Genomic DNA, 23,932 nt, shown 5'->3' with positions numbered 1-23,932 from the left:
TATTTGGAATTCGATATTTGGTGTCACAACAAAACTGGTTTAATCAATTGTCAGCTCTGTGAAGGGAGGCTAAAGAGATTGTCAGACTGACAGGGGCCAGTTTCTGTTGTGTAACATGTAACAACCCCCAAAACACATTTGTATACACACACCCTTCTCTGTCACGCCCGAGAAACAATATTCAGTTTCACAACCTTGAACCAAATGGCTATTATGTAATGAGCAGAAAATTACCCCTTTTTTAGAATGACACCATTAATGACTTTGTAACAGAAGGAAGAAACTATGCTATGACTTTGCAAAATTTATTGTGCAATTAAGATAAAATGCTGTTCCATTTGGCACATTATTTTGTTCCTTTATTAGAAGGGTGGGAAATTTTTGACCTTGGATGTCATTAAATGAGTGCCGACAGCCTACTGGGGAAATGTTTAATTGGCATACAATCAAATGATCCAATTTATCCTGACCACCAACTTTAATACTGACACTCATGCACATATGCAGTTATGCACCAGTGATAAATGAAGCACATTTAGCCTGAGGATTAGTTTTGGTTCTCCACTGCATCAAATCTGACCTAGAAAGTATGTCTCAGGCGTAATTAATCGTCTCTTAAGATTTGAATATTGTCAGACCTAGAAAATGGCAAGGAAGTGTAAAGGAAAGGGATTTTGAAAGCCATATACTCCAGATTCTGTTACTGGTTAATTGTTTTTCTTTCTTTTTTTCTTTGTATTCATAATAGGAAGGCTTGACTCTTGATAATCCAATTTGCACAACTTCAAAAATATTGCATGTCAAATAAGTTTACATAAGCCCCTTTCACACAGCGCGTTGATCCCGGGAAATTGCCGTAAAATTGCTAGAGTGCCTTCTGTGCGAACGCAAACACGTCCTGGGATTGATGCCGGGATCGATGTCGGGATGGGGACCTAGTAACATTGCCGGGATCAGTCCCGGAACGCACCCTGTGTGAACAAAAGCCAGGACCAATGCCGTAAGGGGTGTGTGATGACGCACGTGCCATCCCACGGGCCTTTCGACTACAACCTATACAGCATATGGGGAATGAGCCACTCGGCAAACCCAGTGGCGCTACTGGGGATAATGGACTCGTCTTCGTGTAGAAATGACGAAGAGGAGTTATCAGCAGAACTGGCATCTGACAGGAGTTATCACATCCTGACGTCACGTGCTGTCTTTACGGGATCATTACAGGATGTGTGTGAACGCACTCACAGTTTCGGAAAATCACTGGCAGTGTGAATGAACCAAAATCAAACGATCCCGGGACAAATCCCGGGACACACTATCCGTTTATTTTTCGGAATCTCTGTGTGAAAGGGGCTTGAATGTATTAATCCGTTTTGCTTGCCACAATGCATACAAGAGTTTTTATTGAATAAAGGATCTGGTAATTCCTGTGTAGTTGTGTAATCTTTTGCCTCTACATAACAAATATGCTGTAGCCTCCAGTTTACAGTTGTTAGAAAAAGGGTTAGTTTATCCAAAAATGAGCATTCTGTAACAATTTACTCACTTTCATGTCATTTCAAAGCTATGGAGACCCTAAGGGGACATGATCATGGAAAAAATATATTTAAATATTTTTGCATTCTCTCACAAAACTTTTGCTTTCCTTCTTAACACTATTGCATGCCCCTGAGAAACTAAGCACCATTAGGCGGAACGTAATACTTTTGCAAGAAAAGCTTTGCAACGGCTCACAAAATGTTTTGCGTTCTCTTGCAAAGCTATTGCGTTCCCCTGAAAACTTTGCATTGACTTGCAAACGTTTTGTGCTCTCTCGCAAACGTTCACTAGAAACTTTGCGTTCTCTCACAAAAGCACTGAAGTATTGTTTTTCCTCCTACCTCATATGATTTCCATCACAAAAGTATTGTCAACACTGTAAAACATTTACGTGAAATTTATGACAAAAACACTGGCAGCTGTTTAACACACGAGAACGAACCTCATTGGTTACGCAGCACGTTTGAGCTTCTGGAAGAGCTCATTCAGGTTCTTTGAGCTTCTGCTTATGTTCGCTGATCAATGCTTATATGTGAGTAAAAGCCTAAATTAAATCTGTTCATCATAAAAAACAATCAAATGTCTTCAGAAAATTTGGACTAAACCACTCAATTCATGGATAAGTTTTTCCTGATTTCCTCCATGATTTTCCTTTATGAACTTTTTGAACTCTCAAAGTTGCAATTGCGTAGGCTGTCTATGGAAGGACAGAAAGCTCTCAGATTTCATCAAAAAGTTCTTCATTTGTTTCCGAAGATGAACTGGTTTGGAACGACATGAGGGTGAGAAATTAATGACAGATTTTACATTTTTTGGGTGAACTAAGCCTTTAAAACTGCAGACATGTGATTTATTTGTAATATGGACAAACATCGAGCTACCTCAGTATGGAGACAGCATTCATATTTGTCATTTACAGCAGACGCTGTGTTTTCTGGTGTGGCCGCTGAGTGCTAGGAATGCTAAACATTCCTCACTGAATGTGTGTCTTCTGTTCAGCTGAGGAGAGAGAGAGAGAGAAACGAGGGAAGTGAGAGCGGACGAGGAGGGAACGGTGTGACAAGATTTCAGAGCTCATGCCTGCATGCATACAGATGGAATCACGTCAGGTCTCCTTTCCCGTGTAGCACCCAGATGGTGTAAATCACTCATGAAGCGCTTGCGGGACAGAGCCTTTCCATCTTCCCCTTTCCCAATCTGATTGGATAAAGGCATCCATCCGCACCAGAATATGACAGAGGACACCTTCATCAAATGCACTGCCATAATCATCATCTCTTGCAGTAAATGCTGTGATGTATTTTTTTTAAGGAAAATGGTTGATCGGTTAAAATGCTTTATTTGGAAGACCACATATAAAAAGTCATTACTTTCTAACTGAATACACTGAAATGGGGGTCTTGTGAAATCAAATTGATTTCTGTGGCACTTGTATTATCCAATCAGAAAACTTGGAGGCGGCTCAGTTACGGGAGGGACTACTTGTCAAAAAGGCTAACATTGCTGAAATTGCAGAGTGGCTTTAAGGTGGGAAAAAAATTGTTATGCAAGAAATTTTGGAAAAAGGAGAATGTGATAAACTGGGAGAACCACTCTAGAATTGTAAGGAATTACTGAGATTTAAAATTCATAATCTGTCCCTGCTGAAAAATGCTATCTTAAACTATGGGGTTTGCTGGTCTTACATGTTGCTGGTTTTCGCTGGCCTCCAAGCCTGACTGCCTGAAAAGTGCCCGAAACCCCTTTTAAAACCAGCCAACGGACTAGCGAAGACCAGAATACCAGCTTAAACTAATATAAGATTGTTTTTTTTTTTCAGGCCTTTTAATACTGTGGCCTAAATTTTTTAATAATGAATGAATTGAACGATGTTCCTGATTTTAATGAGCTCTTCAGAGTGCTGTAAAGCACTTGTGCATATTATTTAGTGATTCACTACACACTTCATTAGTCTCAGCTTTTAAGATGCATAAGATACAGCATATCACGTGTTGGTTCTTTAAAGTCTTCACTGTTTTTAAGTCCCTGAAAAGTTATAAATGTTTTGGTTATAAACGTGAGCATATTAGTTACATCATCAACCAAAACATTAGATTAGTGAGCTGTTTTGCTTTCTGTTGCCTACATAGGTATCCACCTTCTAAAGGTGGTGATACACAGGGCAACTTTTTGAGCAATGTTGCTGGGCAATCTTGCCAAGCGATTGTTGCTTGGGCACTTTCCCATTAAAAATGGGCAATAAATTTCTATCTGGATAATTTAGATTGGTCGTGGGCGCTGTGTCTCATCTGGTTGCCCACTGATGGCAACATTGCTCAAAAAGTTGCCCTGTGTATCATCACCTTCAGACAGCATCCTATCTAAAATGGACCCTCATAAGTGACTGATTTGAAATGCCCTTCACACACAGGCAGCAACTCTCTGCGGCATACGTTAGCAAAGTGCACTGGAAACTTGACCCTCAATTGATTGTGATAGATTTTGACCGAAGTTTAAGACACGTTAGTTCACTCTGCGGCCATTTTGGTAGCTAGGGACCTTATGTGGGTAATAGGCGTACAAGTATAGATTCTATCTACTTGGGGAAAGACTGAAATCTCTTATGCCGTATCTTCCTGGTTTGATGTTAACATGTTGCTAAACATTTCATACGTGTAAACCTTAAAATGTTTTCTAGGTAGTCTGCTTGTTAGATTTTGAAACAGAGCCGTTATCTTTCAAAGTTGCAATGAAAAGGAGGTAGCGACAGATATTTTCTTCTGAATTATGACGTGCATCTAAGTGAAAAAGATTATTAAAAAAGAAAAAAAAGTAAAGCGAGAACTTTGTTCTGATATCGTTTGTTTATTGGATGGAGGCAGATCTGAATATGTGCTGCTGTTTATTGTAAAAAAGGGGCAGGGTTTTATTTGCAGACTGATTGGAGAAGTCCAGCAAACATCACCAGAGAGAAGTCGTTTTCAATGGAAGATTGATTATTTTATTTAAAGTGATAGTTCACCCAAAAATGTTATCATCAAAATTTTGTCATCATTTACTCACCCTTAAGTTGTTCCAAACCTGTATGAATTTCTTTCTTTTGCGTTTCATTGTGAAGAATTGTTCACAATAACATGCATTTAAAAATAGATGCTGGGTTTTATTTTCATTTGGAATCTTTACAGCCACGTTGTCATATCTCATAGGTGGTGTAAAGGTCAAAAGACAGGAAGCCTTGGAATGGCGTCAGAGACTTTCCTGTCCGTCACTCTTTTGCTCGTTTTACATTCCCTGTGTGGGGATTTAACGTTTTGACGTCTTGATGTGTCCTAATTTTAACAGCTGAACAACTGGGAAAACAGCTGTACTCTGCTTTGAGCCCTGCTGTATGTTGTAAAAGGCTGGATTTACAGTCTGTTTCTTCTGGAGGTGGGAAGATCATATCAGGGAGAAGTCGGAATGCAGTGACAGTCAGCTGATCTGTGCTGTAATGTCGGTCTGACGCAACTAAATGCCAGTGGTCTGAGTTTCAATTTTGTTTCTTGGTTTTTTTTCTCACATGCAGGTTTTCTATTGTCATTTCTTTAGTGAATCAGATACTCATCATAACTGATATGCCGATAATAATTTTCATGTTATGGCCAATAGTAAAGTTTTTTTTTAAATTTTTTAAACTATTTTATCCTAATTGCCATAAAATAAAACCAATCATTTTAAATGCTATAAGTGAATTTATGCATCACAACATTATAATGCTCAGTATGAAAAATAGATACTCATTTTGAACTTTACTAAAATAATACATTTAACATCGTTATTAAATTTGTAGCATTTTTAAAGACTTTAACTTTAAAAACCTTTAGACGGCAGCATGGGGGAAATGAGAATATCCAGAATCGGCTGAGATCAATTGACCAACAGCAATAAATTAATATATTAATATGTAACAAATAACCGATGTGTTACCGGTTAGTGTTGTCAAAAATATCGGTATTTCAGTATTGTATCTGAAACGGTTCCAATACTCCTTTTCTGCAGTATCAATACACCAATACCATTTGCACATTCTTTCTTGCTTCTCTCCAATGCCGAATTGACACACACCCGCCTCCTCTCACAAACTCATATGACTGACCATTTTGTCTGGCCAAACCAAAATTGTCTCCATGTTGAGGTTGAACATTGATTTAATGAAATGTGTAAATGTTTATATAAGGCCTTGTGTTTTTATTTTCCCATGTGATAGTTTAGCTCTCAGTTTGCAGATCTTGTTCTTGGCTCTGGTTTCCTCCTGCTTTAGTGTGAGTGAGTTCACTGTACATGAAATTGCTTTAGGACAAGATTGGTTCCCATAATAGGCTTCTGCTGCAGGAATGGCTGTCAGATTGTTGGGTGGAGTTGGAAACCCAAACACTGAATTTAGCAGAATCTCCAGACTGTTTTGAATTGATGTTTAGGACTTCGCTGGTTTAAAATTAACCGGTTGAAGGTTTTTAATAGATGTTTTTCCATCAAAACCATGCTCTTTCTCATGCCAGAGCTCAATAAAATAATTAAAATAAATTACATTTTACAATTTATTCAGTTTTGAATATTAACACACTGCACATGAGTGCTTTCATGATGACAGAGCAGGAAGTTATTAATGGCATGGCATACATCATTTCATTCAGTTGTGGCCTGCCACATACTGTATGTCCTTGTCACTTCCTCTGAGAATCGTCCTTTAGACGAAAACATGCTGGGGCATTCTGGGTACAGACCCAAGAGAACGCCTGCTGAGTTCAAACCACATGCTGCCATCTTACCTCACTGTCTGTGGTTTTGTAGAGGGATACTGGTATTTAGCAACGAATGTGGTTTTGAATGTGATATCATTGCCATCGCACAACAGAGATACATTTTTTTATTGTTGCTGTCTTGCCGAACAACATTGCAACTTGTTGCATTAATAGCATTTTGTTTTTTACTCAAATGTTACGTCAGTTTTTCACTGACGGCAGATTCTTCTTTAATTTTATGAACATTTGTTGTCTCTTTTAAATCTTTTTTTGGGTTACATCCCATCATATTCCACTTTTATAAGAAATCTATAATCAAATAAGATGAGAAATGGGCTACTTTTCATATCATTGTTGTTTATTACATCCACTTAAAATATAGTGTGTGTGCAATTAAAAAAATATCTAATATTGTAATTTTCTTAAGTAAAGTGTATGTTATTTCCCTTTAACATAACAATTGCATGAAGCTGAAAAACATAATGCAATCCTGAGCTACTGCTACAGCTCACCCAAATCTTTCCTTTCCTCTTTCAAGACACTCCCTCACACACAAACACACACAGAAACTAGTTTGAGCTTCGATGTTAGCCATTCAAATCCTAAGTGCATTCGTCAGGCATGCAGTGAGCCAGTCGTTCACTTGTGCGGTGCTCTGGGTCGCCCGCCTCAAGCTTGAGTCTGAGATGCTTAATACATTTATTTTGACGCATCACATTTAACAACTCCAGACAGTCAGAACTTTGGAGCACCATTACAGATCATAGTCTCTCTCTCTCTCTCTTTGGCTCTGTCCCAGCAGCTGGTGTTTACTCTGGGCTTCCAGTGAGTCTGCTCCTTTCCCTCACACTCCCCCCAGAAGAGGCGCCCTGCCTGCTTACATCATCCATCCGGGGTGAGGGGCGAGGGGCCGGGGGGTTGAGGATGAGGTAATTCATTAGGCCTCAAATGAGATGCAGATCCATTCTCAGTCGGCCTCTCGGTTCTTCTGTTCTCCCCCCAACCCCCCACTCACCTCTTCCGATCTTTGATTCAACGGTCGCTGCTTGCTTCCACTTCCGGCTCCCTGTTTGTCTCATTTCCATATTTGAAAAAGAGCATTGCTCAAGCTCTCTTCCCTTCAGGATCAATGCACACTTTTGGCAAGACTGATCTGCTCTCTTCATGTAATGGGTTTTCTGTGGTTTTAGGGCAACGTAATGACACAATGTCCTTGAAAAAGAGCAACAGATTTGCTGGAAGTAAAATGTATTTATTTTTACAGATAAACACAATTTTATACTGTTTTATAGTCCTCATCCTTTAGAAATAGGATAGCTAATTCATAGCTTTTTTTTAAGATTTTAAGATTTAAGATTTTAAATCTAAAGATTTTAAATCTTAAAATTTAAGATTTTAAGATTTAAGATTTTTTTAAGATTTAGCTCATTCATTGATATTTGTTTTTATGCACTTTTTTTGGTTTAAGCATTTTCATGTCAGTTAAGCTGTTGAAAAATGGCAGATGTTGTCTTAAGAATATGTTTGCCTGTAGTTTTTTTTATGACTATGATACTATAACCAGGGATGCACTGATAGTAAAATTCTGGCACAAGATGTGTCCCCTTTTGGCCCCTCCAAATCAGTCCCTCAGTCCACACTTATGTCAGACAGTATTAACTTTAACCATTAAGCATTGCTACCACATATAGAAATTGGAGTCATTAAATTTGGAGTAATTTACTGTTTGAGAAATCTTCCTTTCTATGTGTCAGTTGCTTGTTTGATTGACAGCATGGTGCATTTCTATAGTGTCAGTCTATTTTTCCAGACATGATAATGAGTACCAAGCAAATGCATAATGCAACAGAAATCAGCAGCCACATTACAGATTTAAATTTAACCTGGGATGATTTCATGACAAAGTACAGCTACTCTCCGACTCCTAGTTTAAATCTCAACCTTTTATGCATGCAACGACCCAGATCTTTTCTTGTGTCTAATGTCTTTTTTTATCATTTCATGTCTGGTGGTAATGGTATTTTTAGCTCAACATGAATAATGCAGTGCATGGCAGCGTTTGCTCAGTTTGTCCATGGTCACAGCGTGCAGTGCCAGTGGCAAGAGGAAAAGGGATGCAAGGGTGGATCAAAAAGAGTCATATCTCGACTCAAGCACACCTGAGGGTAAAGAAGAACCTTAGCTGAAGTTGCCTGCTCAAATCTCCAAATATTAGTCCCTGTAAAACTCTCAAACCCCCGTTCATTCATTGCCATACCGTTCAATCTCCCAGGAATAAAACAGGCCACCACTGATGTGTGTTTTTTGTTGTTGTTAGAATAACTCTTCCGCCTCACGGCAGCTGAATAGAGAATAGAGACAACACAGGCGTCCCTCTGAGTAAAAGCAGGATGTTTTCATATTTGCTCGACCAAGCTGATTTTTTAGAATGTAGTATAGGGCTAGATGATATGTTGAATATGAATCCATAATATATTTGTGTTGTATCTGTTTTGCTGGCTATGTAATTTTACACAACATAGACATTAGGTGACCCTCTAATGAAGTACTAAAAAACCCAATTGTTTAAAAAATGTCTCTGATTAAAATCTTCATCTTCATAGAGGTTTCAGTAAATTGATTCTGAGCTTTGATTGATTTGTTTTGTTTACATCCTGAAAGTTGATATGGGATATTCTTCATTTATGATGTGAAGAAAATTTTTATAAAAATGTGAAGAAAATATAAATGGTTTGGTAATAAACAACAGTATTTAACAATAACAATCAACAGTTTGGAAAAATGTACTATTAAGTCTCTTATGCTGCATTTATTTGAAAAAAAAAAATCAGAAAAAACAGTAATATTATGAAATATTATTACAATTTAGAATAGTGGGTTTAAAATATAATGTATTCCTGTGATCAAAGCTGAATTTTCAACATCATTACTCCAGTCTCCAGTGTCACATGATCCTTCAGAAATCATGCTAATATGCTAATTTATTATCAATGTTGGAAACAGTTGTGCTGCTTAATATTTTTTTTATAACCTGTGATACTTTTTCAGGATTCTTTGATCAATAAAAAGTTTTAAATAACTGCATTTATTTAAATGTAGATTTGCCATCACAGAATATTTTAAAGTATATTAAAGGTATAGCGGAGGATTTTCTTTTTCCGGGTGGATCATCAAGACTATTGGTCCTCCTAAGTGTCAATCATTCTGGTGATATGTTTACGTAAGGCCATCGTACGTGCTCGTGCACACGATTCACACGATGGCGTGCGCTCAAATCACAGGTTGGGCTTCCCACTGATGCCTCAGTCGCGAAGTTTCTACTTGACAGGTAAAGTTTGGCATGCTATTTGGAGAAATCCATTTAAAATCACTGCTAGTAAAAGTTAATGTAAGCTATGATTAGCTCGTGCATGCTCTCTCGTGCATATGTTTAATAGGCGTTCCCTCTCGGGAGCAGGTAGAGTGTTGCGCATGTGCATTTTTTCAAAAAGTGGAGAGGGCGGTTCTTTTCTAAAATTCGGGAAAATCCTCCGCTATACCTTTAAAATAGAAAAACATTATTTTTAATTGTAATAATATTTCACAATATTACTGTTTTTTTTTTCTGTTTTTTTTTTAATCAAATAAATGCAGGCTTGACGAGCAAGAGTCTTATTAAAAAATGTTACCGGTGTTCTGACGATTTGCTCTACCCGCTCAGGTTCTCCCATTAAAACAGATAGGTAGCACAAATTGATCGCATAAAATACTCCCTTTTATATTGTGCTACCAGCATCATATTCATGTGGTTTGAGGCTTTTTTTTTTTACCCCTATCCTAAACCTACCCTTAAAACAATCAGATATATTGTTGGTAGCACAATCTGATAGGTTGCATGTTTTCGTCACACCGGTACTGTATATATTTGTTATGCTTTGTTATATGCATAACCAAAATTATTATTAAATTATTAAAAATTAATTAAGTTAAAAAATTTAGTTTTTTTAGTTAAAAGCAGTGTGGACAATTAGGCTTAATTTTTAGTGTGTTTTACATCTAATTGGCACCAAAAATAAATGTGTGCGTGCGTGTGTGTGTGTTTATACATAGATGCTTTACTTAGTCTTTAATGTTGGCCAACTTCACATTGGACTCTAACCCAGGTCACACTCTTATCAGTGAAAAACATGTGATCTGTTGAACCCCTTCCCTTTGTGTTTACTGTCTCGACATGACATCATGAGTTTAAGGCCTCAGAAGCCCAGCACTTGCTATCTTGCTCGTTTTCTTGGACGAAAATGTTCAATTTAGACTTTTAGACTGTTCAAGTAGCCTAAGCAACAAGCTTATCAACAGCGGTTGGAATCTTTAGCTCCTTACAATTCGCTTCAATTGAATTTTGATTTAGGAAGTTATGATCTGTTGCGGTTTAAGGCAGCTCATTGCCAAATTCTATTAAATTAAGATTCTGCAGAACATACTGCATAAATTAACCACCATTAGAAATAAAAAAACCTAGAATCTGATATATACACTGACATTAACTGCAGGGAATGTTAATGAAACTCTCAGATTGTGGCATTTTTGAATGGTCTAGTATCCATGATTTGGCAGTTGTTGGGAATGTTTTCCATTTGCAGGAAGTATTTCATATGGTTTAGCCTTGAGTGTCTTGAAGATGCTGATCATCAGTAATAGAGATTGTGTTTGCCCTATTCACTAAATTGATGTTCTTGAGGGAAGAGACAGTACAATCCTTCAAACTACCAATAATCAATTCACTGGAGTGCAGTTAAGGTTCATATCGAGCCGTCTGGATGTGACTCTTACTCATTTAGTCTTTGAAATATTCTTATATGGATCGTGTGCAAATCAAACAAATCGATCTGGATTTAATCTCTACAGAATGTAACTTTGAATGACTCTTCTGTGTAATCACACATCAAGTAGACAAATACACTTGAGTGTTTGCTGTTGTTTTGGAATGAAGTTCAACTGGTCCTCATCTCTCGGTTGAAGTTTCTCACTCTTTTTGTCTTCTGTCTCAGATCCCCCAGCTGTTCCCGAGGCAAATCCCAGTGATCCCAGCTCAGAGGAAGTCAACACCCCTTCAAAAACAGAAACAGGCCTTGAAGCCAGTAGGCCTACAAAGATGGACACCGCAAGGAAGTCAGTTACCCCGACACGACCAGACCTCATTCCAAAGTCGCCTAAGTCGACACCTACTCCGAGGTCAAGTTGTAGCCCTCAACCCAAGAAAGGTGGGTATCCTGAAGATTATCTGCCATTTATCTTAAGACAAGATCAATATTTGGTTTTGATACTCTTCATTATATACAGTCCTCTTTATTACCTTTTTACCCCAAAAGATCAGAATGTAAGTAGCATTATCAGTGCCAGGTCATTGGGTTTACATGGTTTCTAGTTAGTTGAAGCTGGTCTTTAGTTGATTTATAAGGTTGATCAGCTGCACTACCAGCTAATAGTGCCCAGATCAGCCATTTTGGTCAAGCCGGGTTGGGTTGGATACCATCTTGAGGTGCTTAAGGTGTTCTAACACAAAACTTGTTGACTTGTTTGACCTCCATAATCTGGTATATCCATTTAACATCCAACATAACATTGATCAGATTCAGAATCAGAATGAGCTTTATTCCTTCTGTTTGCGCAGACACTTGGCGAATAAAGAATCATTTTGATTCTTATTCGGTAATAAACCTTTTAAGTACTTTATATTCGCTTAACACAATTCAAAACAATTTCCCTTCCATGAGAAGCATTCAGGAAATCTCTTGAGAAAGGAGCCAGTCATTGAGGGTTTTCCTTTGTCCAAATCTTGAAAGCTTACAGAGGCATTTGTTTAATGTCCAACAAAGAATTTCCATAGTCAGGCCTCTGTAAATGCTCCCAGACTTATCACATTAATGTAGAATCAGATCCGTTTAGTGAGGTAAATGTTGATGCTAATACTGATTTGTGGAGGCTGGCGACAGGCAGTTCCTAATCGCCTGTGGTCCATCAGCTGAGGTGAAGCAATGAAACCTGACTGGGCATCACATTTCACAGAGCTGTGCCAACTGGAGGGATTTAACCCTCCTCCTTGGTTCAGTCACGTTCATAGTATAATGACTTTACTTGTACAAGAACATGTAGACACATGTTAATGGGAGAGTTGTTTGGGTTTGAGAAAGTAAGCAGCTTTTCTTTGCCTACTTCATTGTTGCCTCTTTATATAACTGAGGATGTGGTTGTAGAGTGATTGGTGGGTAATTATGTGGGAAAAGCTGGTTCAGCTGTGTTTGATATTCTTACTGTATTTGATACTGTAAATGCAATTGTAATTTTGCACTTGTTCAATTCACAATTTTTTTTTCTTTTTTATATGGTTCCTTGTACTGATTTAAACAGCATTTGTAAGTAATTCAACTGGAAATGTTTGGGAGGAAAACTGTGTGGTGAGTTGACATTAGAATCACTTTAACCATGCTAAAGTATATATATATATATATATATATATATATATATATATATATATATATATATATATATATATATATATATATATATATATATTATATATATATATATATATATATATATATATATATATATATATTTGTTTTTGTTTTTTCCTATAAACTTTAATACATTTCTATTAAATTCATAGTAATAAAAATGCATTAAAATACAGTATTAAAATGACTATTAGAAGGAAAATATCAGTTAAATTTATTCAGTTTGTTTACTTAATTTGTCATTAATAGTGTTTAGCTTTTCATTTTAACTTCATTTTAAAGTCAAGTTTTGTCATCATTTCGCCTCTGACGGTTTTATGTTATTAGACTTCTTTATACCACCGGTTGTGCACAGTTCAGCTTATCCCATCATAAAATATATTACTGCTGTCAAGCAGCGGTCGAGCTGAACTTCTTGTAAAACCGAACACTCTGTTCAACAGAATATGGACATATATTGATCCTGGGCTGCTGCTGCCTCACTCATAATACATTTGTTATGTGGAAGAACATAAAGAGACCTGAAGGAAGGGAAGAGCTGAAGATCAGACATTGACTCATACTGTATGCTCTATGCTGAGTCATATATCTTTTTTTTTTCTCACCTAGCCGTTTGCAGTTCACCTTTATTCTGGTTGTCTGGAAAATGCAACTTAAATTAACATAGTAAAAGTTTGGGGAAGATTGTAAAGTATAGCTGGCACTGACAGCATTAAAAAAATAACATATAATTTACAAGTACCATAGGAAGTATTAAGATTTGCTCCCTCCCATTTATGATTACTATTAGATTTATAGTTTTGAAGGCTTACACACCCCTAGTAAATTATAATCATAACTGCACCTCTGTCATTAAGGTGATGAATCGACAATTAGTAAGTCATTTTTCTCAGGCTTGTTGAATTTTAATTTTTTTTTACCATATTTTCATTTTACTTTACAATTTTATATGAGCAAAATCACACGAGCACTGTAGCCGTGTGATATCGCTCTATATCAGCACGGCTGTGATTCCGCTGTAGGCAATCACAGCCGTGATGATATACAGCCATATCGCACGGCTAAGAGTGTGATATTGTTTATACAACAGTTTGATGGCACAAGTGTGTAAATAAATAAGAAATAACAACAGAGTGTCTTTTAAAAACCCTCTTTTGTGCAGAACTACGTCCTTCCGCCACAAATTCAAATCTCAAGTTGACAGTTTGACATCTTTGTCCTTTTAACAGTTAAGGAGATTTCCCATGACAGCGCTAGTCAATGCATTTGTAAGTTGCATCTTATAATATTGTTTAGAGTAAAAACAACGTCCTTGTTTACAACCTTGTTTCAGTCCCTTTCAATATAAAAGTCTTTGCTACTCACTCATAAAGACTGTCTTTGCTGCCATCTAATGGTGCAATAATCAATCAATAATCAAAAATCACTGAAGTCGAAATCACAATCTCTAACAGACTCTTTCTCAATACCAAATACAGCATGTTATTTATATAAAATATGATTTATTGAAAAATAATATTTAAATAAACAATATTAACCATTATAAAAGAATAAGAAGTTTGGACAATAGGAAATAAACATAAGAAAATATTTCATTCAAAAGTACAAAAGCAGCACTAGTTATAGTACAGGATTTCATTTAAATAAAAATATAAAGTTATGAATCTTAACTTTGCCCTTAGCCAAATCGATTTGCTCTGGAACAAGTAATATATTAACTAGGCCAAATAATTAATTATACTTAAAAGCCACTTGTAATGAGCGCTGCTGGCCTTTCATTGTTTGCATATTTATATATCTATTTCTTACTGTAGGGTATGATGCTGTTAGTGCCAGGATCCATTACCATTAGACTTCACCACCGTTCGAAGGGAGCAGAGAGAATGTTGTCAGTTGTGTTCAGCGGTTTTATTGAGAGAATGAAAAGCCTTTGTAATTGCTGTTTGTACTTTGATTTTGATATAGATTTTATGCCATTTAAAATGGATAGTAAGGGTCTTGAATTGGTCAATTGGTCAATACAGCTTTCCAGCCATGGTAAAATCATTTTGGTTCATCCAGATTGTGTTTTTTTAGCGCTTCAGGAGATGGTACGGTCAATGATTATGCTCCACTCCGCTGCCTCAGACCCTCTGGAGTCCCTTTCTGGGTCAGTCTTCTGCTTTTTCTGTCTCTGCCCGGTGACTCATCAATGGGAACATGGGCTGCTCATAAGGGCCCACAAGACTCTGCGCATCAGCTTCCCGTGCTCTATAAATACTCAAAGTGGAGCACAAGTCATGAAGAGGAACACTGCTGGTGTCTTATGATTATTATTAATGAGTTTTTAGTTCATCAGATAAAAGTTTTACTAGACTTTGGGTCATAAGACGCCAACACAAAGATTACATGGTGTCAGTTCTGAGGTTTTATATTGGAGTGCTGATGAATGATGAACTCTGAGTGAACTAGTTTGAATGTGTAATTGGAACAAAGCTGCTTTCTTTGCTTTGTTCTACACTACAGGTCCTGTGGAAGGCGTAACAATAGGAAACTGTGACTGTAGTAGTCTAAAGTCTTAATGTGCATAATAAATCATGTGCACACTGCACAGGGATCAGAACGTGTAGACAAAAATCTATGAAGCAGGTGCTGTCAAATCGGTTAATTTGCGATGTAATCGATTCTAACATAAAAGTTTGTGTTTAAATAATATGTATGTATATATGTGTGTGTATATATATATATATATATATATATATATATATATATATATATATATATATATATATATATATATATATATATATATATATATATATATATATAATGCATGCATACATACATGCATACATACATATATACACGCATGCATACATACACACATGCATACATATATTATATTACTTGTATACTTTTATTTTCGAATCGATAAGTCCATTTATCCCACCTCAGTTTTGGATCAAAGACATCCCCACACATGATATATATGTATACAGTATGTATGCGTGTGTTTCTGCCATCATGGCATGGTGTCTTTTTAGCCCAGGTAAAGTTTCCCTTCAGATGAATGTTAATTTGTGGCGTTGGGTTGATTGTATCTGTACTGCGAGTCCTCAGCCGGAGCGTGTGAATGCTGCCAGTCTCTGTGTCTGCCAGCTTCCAGTGCTTTATAGCGCCGCAGATGTGAACATGGCCTCTACCACACAATAACCTCTCTCATTCACGGCACCCTGCTGTCTGACTGTCTCTGTCTCTCTGTATCTCTGTCCAGGAGAGCTTTAGTGGGTAGAATGACAACCTCACATTTTTTTTCAAGCAACAATGTGGCAATTTCAGAACATTTCACCAAAACTAAACATTTGCTTCTGCCTCTTTTCTCAGATGGAATGAAGTTGGATGAGAGACTGAAACATGCGAAGGAGAGGAGGGAGGAGAGGGCCAAATATCTCGGTAAGATAACACAAGGCAGACAGTGAGACAGCACCCCCTGCTGTCTGGGGTCTAGATGTGTTCACACAAAAAACACTTCATATCATTCATGGGTCAAACTCCTGAGGCTTGTGCAACAGTAAAGAATGACTGTAAATAAATACATGTTAACAGAGGTTCTGTGGTTTTTATAGATTTTAATTAGTTATAGGTTTGACATTTGTCACAGGCTTTTGAGACTAACATGCATGTGCATGCAGTTTACATTTTTGCATATTTATATTTTCCCCCACATTTGTTCTTGTTTTCCATTCTATATGCCTTTGTTTTAATTTTTTTTCTTAATAGAAATTCATATTAATTTATTATTTTATTATATAGATATAGATATATAAATATAACTAAATATGTAATAGCTAATTTAATTTAAAATTCATTTATATATGTTATATATATACAGTATGTTTGTATATATAACAACATAGGTAATGGCTAATTTAAAATATAAAATTACTTATATTTACATACTCAAATGCATGTCAGGAACACTTTAAATCACCTCTGGCTTGGTTACTTATACCAAGTTCTTCTGACTATAGTATTTAGTATTTAGTATTCTAGGATCCCATCTAGTATTATTATTTAAAAACGTTTTTCCTAGTTTTAGCAATTATGACTATGATGATAATAACTTCTAAATGTGTTGCTGCTTCTGTGTGTGTACTAAACCAGCACTGTGAGAGTTTCTCCTCTTCAGAGAATTATAAATATCTCACATGCTCTGTTTTGTTCGTCCGTCATACCACTGTGCTTGTCATGGCTGCTGAGATTGCTGTGCTGCTCTGCTTTGCATGATTGACAGAACGTTTTTGTCTTCTTTTTCACTTTCCCTCCCCAGAACAGCATAGCCAGACTCAAGGTAAGCCACTCCCCCGTCTCTGGTGGTGTTGGTGACTGATGCGCTCTTGGATCTTCATCCCTTTCTCTTTCAGTTACTTCTTCTCTTGTAGAGCTGCTTTTCATTTCCGTCGCCTCTCACTCATAATCATAATTAGTGACAGGTTGTCGGGTGTCTTAAATCTGAGTGAAAGCTGCCAGGCTAGGTTTGTTACACTTCCCTGCTGGAAAAACCAGCTTCTAAGTACCTCTTTCTACATAGATGGTCAAAACTGGAAATTGATGGTCATTAGGTGGTTCGAATTGGACCACACAGTGGCTTCATTATATGTTTAGTTTGGAGCATTGGAGTATACATTTTGTTTTGTTTTTTTCTAGCAGGGTCAGCTATCTTTCTGATTTTACCCTAACACTTTGCTTTTACAATTGACCAAATGTGAATTTCATACAATGATGAACGTGACAAGGCTTGTCTGTAAATTAGTAAAAGGAAAAGAAATGTGACGATGAACTAATCAACACTTCGATTTTTAGGTTATCTCAAAAATCAAATGCATGAATCTTTTTCTTATTTTGGGTTCATATCCTTCATATCCAATTTTTCAGTGCATCTTTCAAGACATATAGGTCATTTTATTGTTTACTTATGACAATAAGCTGACCCTATTTTGGTTAATGTAGACAAATTCTTGTTGTTTAGCTCTGGGGTCAGTTATAGTTCAATGGTGCACCAAATTTGAGCTTTTTGACCGCTAAACCTCACCTCTCAGTGTATTTGTTTTTCTCGAATCTTGTTTTCATAACATGTTTTACAAGTTTCGCATAATTACAAACTGCAGGATCCATTCAGACCCAGAAATAACATCTGCTGCTGTTTTCACATCTACTGTGACTGAACTGTGAATAAATCATGATCGATGTGAATGTAATCATGATAAACACACGTCCTGCTACATTCCAGCCACACGAGTGCGATGCGTGTCATTTAAACCTAACTTCTCAGGCTGTAGTCAATCGAACTCATCAGTCCATCTCTTCTGCTATCACCATGGACTTTCACATTAGTGTGTAATATTTGTGTGGGCTGCATTGAGTGAGTCAAATGTTCATTGTAGGACATAGTGTCTTTGTTCTCTCAGACTGTGGGTCGTCTTCCATCTCATCTATCTGTCAGCAGGATTATGAAAGTTTGATGAAGAGTGTCAACCTGGCGCCTTCAGGCCATCACTATTTTATAACTGTGGAGCTCAGAGAAAAAGGCTCAAAACCTCCAGCCTCAGTAGAGATGAAGGCTCTCAGCGGAGAGTCTTTTCATGTCAAGCCTTGCGTTCACTTTTTCTTTTTCTTTTTCTTTTTTTGCACTGACAGTAGATATTCCCCATTCTGTAAATTATTTTATCAGCATTAGTCTAAAAGCCTTGTGTTAGTATTTACTCTGATTTGACAGTTTACCTGACCGTTAATAGACAACTTGATTTTGTTAACATTATCATCTCTCTACATAATGAAGGCGAAGAGTGGAGCTTGTAACATATTAATGACTCTGTCATCATCACTTATGTTTGTTTGAAGTGACGTCATTGTCATTTGAAGTGTCACAAGTCAAAACACCATAACCATAAGAACAAGATATTAAAAGCTTTAAAGCCACAAACCACCCTCTTTAATTCAAATCCCAAAAGGATATTTTGACTTTATTTCCTTAAGACACCAAACCTGCAGATTTTGATTTATCTCTATAAAAGTAATTGCATAATTGCAAAAACATTACAAAAATCTTACCGACCCCAAACTTTTGAATGATATTAAAAGGATAGTTCACCCAAAAATAAATATTCTTTCATTTTTTCACTTCTGTCATTCCAAACTCAGACAATTAGTGTAATTTAATATGGTAAAATAGACCTAAGAGTTATGCACTCTTTTTGATAGCCAAATACTTCACATTTGATCAAATATCTAATAAATGAAAATGCATTGGGATCTGTTGAAATGTTTGAATGATGGGTGTTTGAATCCTGTTCTTGGAGGAAGAGGTGAATGAAGGTCAAGATGCTGGCCTGGTTTTGGTAGCTCACAGGCTCTTCCTCTCTCTCTCATGTAGCTGCTAAAAAGTCTCAGTGGCTGGAGAAGGAGGACCGGGCACGGAAGGTGCGGGAACAGCAGCTGGAGGAGCGGAGGAGGAAGCTGGAAGAGCAGCGGCTGAAGGCAGAGAGACGCCGCTCAGAGCTGGAGGAGAGACAGAGACAGAAACTTGAGAAGAACAAGGTGAGAGAGCAGTGGTGGTCAGTGCAAACCCACATAACACAATCTGTTACATCCTCTAATTGTACACACTCAGAGAGTTTGTGAGGTTTCTGCCAACTCGGCAGGCATTGTTTTCTTGGAGTAATGCTAGATGAGTTATTTATTAGTGAAAGTGGAGCACAGGGCTATAAGATTTCAAATTTGAAAGATCAATATAGAGCTGGTTCCTCTGTTCCTCCCAGTGCCCATTATAAATGTACAATATAAAGTGTTTGCTGCACTTCTGTTACCCTTTAAAGTGATATTCATATTGGAATTGATTTGGGGTTTTTTTCAGGAGCGGTATGAGGCAGAGCCATTCAGAGGTCTGGTAAGAAGACATGGGCAGAGATTCGGCAGCAGAGATGGTCCTGGGCCGGAGGCTTGAGCGGCAACTCCAGCCAAAGCCAGAGTGAGTTACACAAACGGCACATACATAAACACATCCGGCTTAGATGTGATATAGGAAAACATGCAGATTTTACTGAGACTTATGCTTCTAATATTGTTCTATCTCTCTTTTTGTCATCATTAAGTGCTTAAGAATTCCCACAAAATTACAAATGTATATTTTCCATTTCTAAAGGAAAAGTAGCGGTTTCTCTATCTTCTTTGATTTTTCACATGTGAGATGGTTTCTTATGTGAAACGTAAAAGAGCCTCACAACCTTCTGCTTAAGCCCAATTAAACACTTCCTAATGCGATAACAATCGCTTCACTTCTGGGGATCATCTGGGGATTTTATGTGCTACTTGGAAACACTGACTGCAAATACTGACTGAGATCTGCAAACGCTTTTCCATTTTTACACAGTATATTTCCATAGCTTAAGTTTCGGTGAGCTTCACGCCTCACAAGATTCTACACACACTGAAGGTGAACGTTCCAACTATATTCATGACAACCTTGTTACCATCAATATATCATCCCTTTTCAGTGACTATATATATATATATATATATATATATATATATATATATATATATATATACATACATACATACATACATACATACATACATACATACACACACACACACACACACACACACACACACACACACACACACACACACACACACACACACACACACACACACACACACACACACACACACACACACACACACACACACTACCTTTCAGTAATATTGTGAAATAATATTACAATTTAAAACAACAAATAAATAAAAATGTATTTTATTTCTGTGATGGCAAAGCTGAATTATCAGCAGACATTACTCTTCAGTCTTCAGTGTCAAATGATCCATCAAAAATCATTTGACTATGCTGATTTCATGCTCAAGACACAATTTTTATTGTTATTACCGATGTTGGTTGTGATGCTTAATAATAATTTTTTTGTGGAATTAGTGATGGAATGGAAATCTTTTGTAACATTATACATGTTAAACCAAGATAATTTCCATTGACATCACAATCACATGAATGCTGCATTTTCTCCATTTCAATGTTGCTGTTATCAAATTTTAAAGCAACAGAATTTAGGCCTGTTTTTCCGTTTGGCCGGAAACCAAATATGGCCTTTTATCTGGCTGAAAATGTACAAAAACTCAAAAGGTGATGGAAAAACATCTTCATAATCTTCAGTTACTTGCCTTTGTGTATTTGATGGGTCTACAGGAGGTGAGAATGACTTGCTGAGAATGCTGGGAAACATGGTAATGAACTTCAGCTCAGCTTTGTACCACCTCCCCCAGGACACAAGACCTCAATTTATAGGCTAACCAGTGCTGTTTCTCCAAGGATCTTATTTTCTAACCGACTTAATTTAGTTTTTCCTCTCCCAAAAGTTGTGCACAGTCATTGTATTCCCTGATGGTGTCTCAAGAGGAGAAGTGGAGGCAGTGACCCCATTACAAAGCCTGTAGACTCCATAATAATGAACTTTGAGCAGCACAACTCATAAAAATAGCAGTTGAGTTAATATTCAGACACAGCAAACATTATCCAGGTTATCCAGAGCAAAAAGAACCATCTTTGGCTGTTCAAAAAATAGCTTTAAGATATATTTTGACCAATATATATTTACTTGTCCTTAATATCATTGCCTGTTTTTCTCAGTTTGAGGGATTCTTATTTAACTATTTCACTGCCACCTTTCGTGTCGTCTTGGTCCCCTCAGCATTGTGTATATATTCGGTGTTCTGTGAATTTTGCAGGCAGATGCTCAATATCAGCGGTCAACCTGCCCAAACATGTGGACTCAGTCATAAACAAGAGGCTCTCCAAATCCTCTGCCACTCTTTGGAAGTCCCCTAGCAGAAGTAAGGACATGCCTCCAGATCTAGCCCCTCCCCCTCGTCTTCACAGGCTCCTCCCTTCGCATATGAGTTTCCATTTGATCCCCCCACCTTTGATTTCTCTCTTGAGACCAATCACCTGCTCGTCCACCGTGATCACTCAATCACTCCCTCCTTTCAATCCGCCTGCTCGTCAGTGTCTTCATTTAATGTGTTCAAATATGAATTTTGAAATCTTCGTCTTTCACCGTCGTCGACCATCCTTAGTGGTGCTCTTTTTTTTTATTTTTTTTATTTTTGGTGGTGGCTTTTTCTGTTCCTTATTCTTTGTTCTTGATGTAACAGTCTTCAGAAGTGTACTCAAGAATTCTTGCATACTTTTCCATACCTTCATCTGCATATGATGCATGATAATCCAGTGGCCCCAGAAAGTATATGGACACTTTGGCCACTCTTAAAATGTTTATTAGAAAATGAAAAATCAAACAAATGATGCTGGAGCTTTTCTCAGAACAAACTTTTTTTCTAAGCCAACAAAGTGTCCAAATACTTATCTATTTGAACAATATATGTATTGTTTTATCGATGACACCATACAATATGGTTCAATTCATTAATGTTCGTTAAAGCATTAGGTATCATGAACTCATTTTTACATCCATTTGTTAATCTAGAATTAATTTCATATATAATTCAAATTTAATTACTAGCTGTTTCAATGATATTAATAAATACATATTAATAAATGAAAATGTAAAAAAATGTCATTATTCGTTCATGTTACCTAATGTATTAACTATGTTAATGAATTGACGCTTATTGTGTTACTGTTTTATCATTTAAAAACATCTTTTTGTGCAATGTTTAAAGTGTGCTTGTGCCATATTTCTTTGAATTAAATGTCATGCCAAATGATGTTTTGTTGATATGCATACATTATAAGTGTTCAAACACTTTTTCACTTAATCTTTAACACTTAATTTGCTGCCATATTTAAAATGAGAAATGTGTTGATGGATGTACGTTCCACAAAGAAGGGTCATTTATCAGTGAATTGAGGTGAAGTTATGCTAGTTGATTGTGGTGCTTCTTTTATTGGGTGTACTGAGTTGTAAGTAGGGCACACTCTATTTTTGAGTGCTCCCTACAACAGTAGATAGAGTAGAGCAGAAAGTATACGTCATGCTCAGTGCTCAGACAGCTAATCGAATCTGGGAAGTTTTCCATGAGGAGAGACATTACTGCAGAGTGCTGATGAATGTTCAGCTATAGGCATTAACTCTCTATCTGTCTCTCTTTCTGTTTCTAAAATGCTCCCCCTCATTTTTCTTGTGATCTTGTGTTTCACATCTTACCATGCATTTACCTGTGGTTCTTCCTTTTTCCCCACTTCTTCTTTTCTCATCTCTTCTTGAAGATAACATAAGTTTAGATTGTGAATTCTCAGAATTAGCAATTGAGTTTGAAGGTTTTTTTTTTTTTTTTTTCATTTTTATTGTAACATTTATCATTGTTATTTTTTTTTTGTTCATTGTTATTTTTATTTGTTTTTTTATTCTGTTGTTAGTCCTTTTGTATTTATAAGTTCACCCAAAAAAATTCTGTCATTATTTACTTGTAGCAAACCTGTATTGACTTCTTTTTTCTGTGGAAGACAATTAGATACATTGGTGAATCTTCACACAGTTCATAGTGACCACTGCAAAAAAACCAAAAACAAAACCTTGGCGAAAAAAGGAACATAAATGTAGTCCATGTGTCTCACATTTGGAGCAACACGAGGGTGACCAAATGAGGGCAGTTGAATTCAGAATTTTTGGATTGATTATTTTTAAAATGTGTTTCAAACTTGTTAATTCTCACAAAAGTAATTTTTTGGACTTTCGCTTTTCTAGCATGTAGCAGGGTTGTGAAATCCATTATCCATGTTGACAGCAAGGGAGACAAACACAGTTGTTTGTAATTGCCATGATTTTATCATTATAAAAACAAATATTACAACGATTGTATATATTGTATTTATTCAGCCTTGAATACTAGCAAACATAATTTCAACAATCAAATGAAGTTCAGAATGAGATAAGGTAAGTGATTGTTGCTCATAACTACTAACGGTAGTTGTTTTCTTGCAGCTCGTAGCATGCAGCTGAGTCCATTGGAGAGCAGCATTGTGGACAGGCTGATGACGCCCACTCTCTCCTTCCTGGCTCGCAGTCGCAGTGCTGCCAGTGTGCTGAACAACACCAGAGATGCCCGTGAGTGACTGAATACCATCATAGGATC

At 36.9% G+C, this 23,932-nt stretch overlaps 1 protein-coding gene across 1 annotated transcript in view; it reads left to right on the top strand.

Annotated features, from left to right (window-relative positions):
• map7d1a (MAP7 domain containing 1a) overlaps positions 1-23,932 on the top strand; it is a 37,965-nt gene that overhangs the window by 3,222 nt on the left and 10,811 nt on the right. The window contains 7 exon segments of the mRNA XM_079894447.1: positions 11,324-11,536; positions 16,154-16,222; positions 17,100-17,120; positions 19,203-19,378; positions 19,700-19,796; positions 21,569-21,673; positions 23,782-23,904. Of these exon segments, the coding sequence (XP_079750573.1) occupies positions 11,324-11,536; positions 16,154-16,222; positions 17,100-17,120; positions 19,203-19,378; positions 19,700-19,796; positions 21,569-21,673; positions 23,782-23,904 (804 nt within the window).

This window comes from Squalius cephalus (genome assembly GCF_949319135.1).
Source record: "Squalius cephalus genome assembly, chromosome: 15".
Classification (NCBI taxonomy): Eukaryota; Metazoa; Chordata; class Actinopteri; order Cypriniformes; family Leuciscidae; genus Squalius; species Squalius cephalus.
This window is presented reverse-complemented; position numbering and strand designations above follow the sequence as displayed.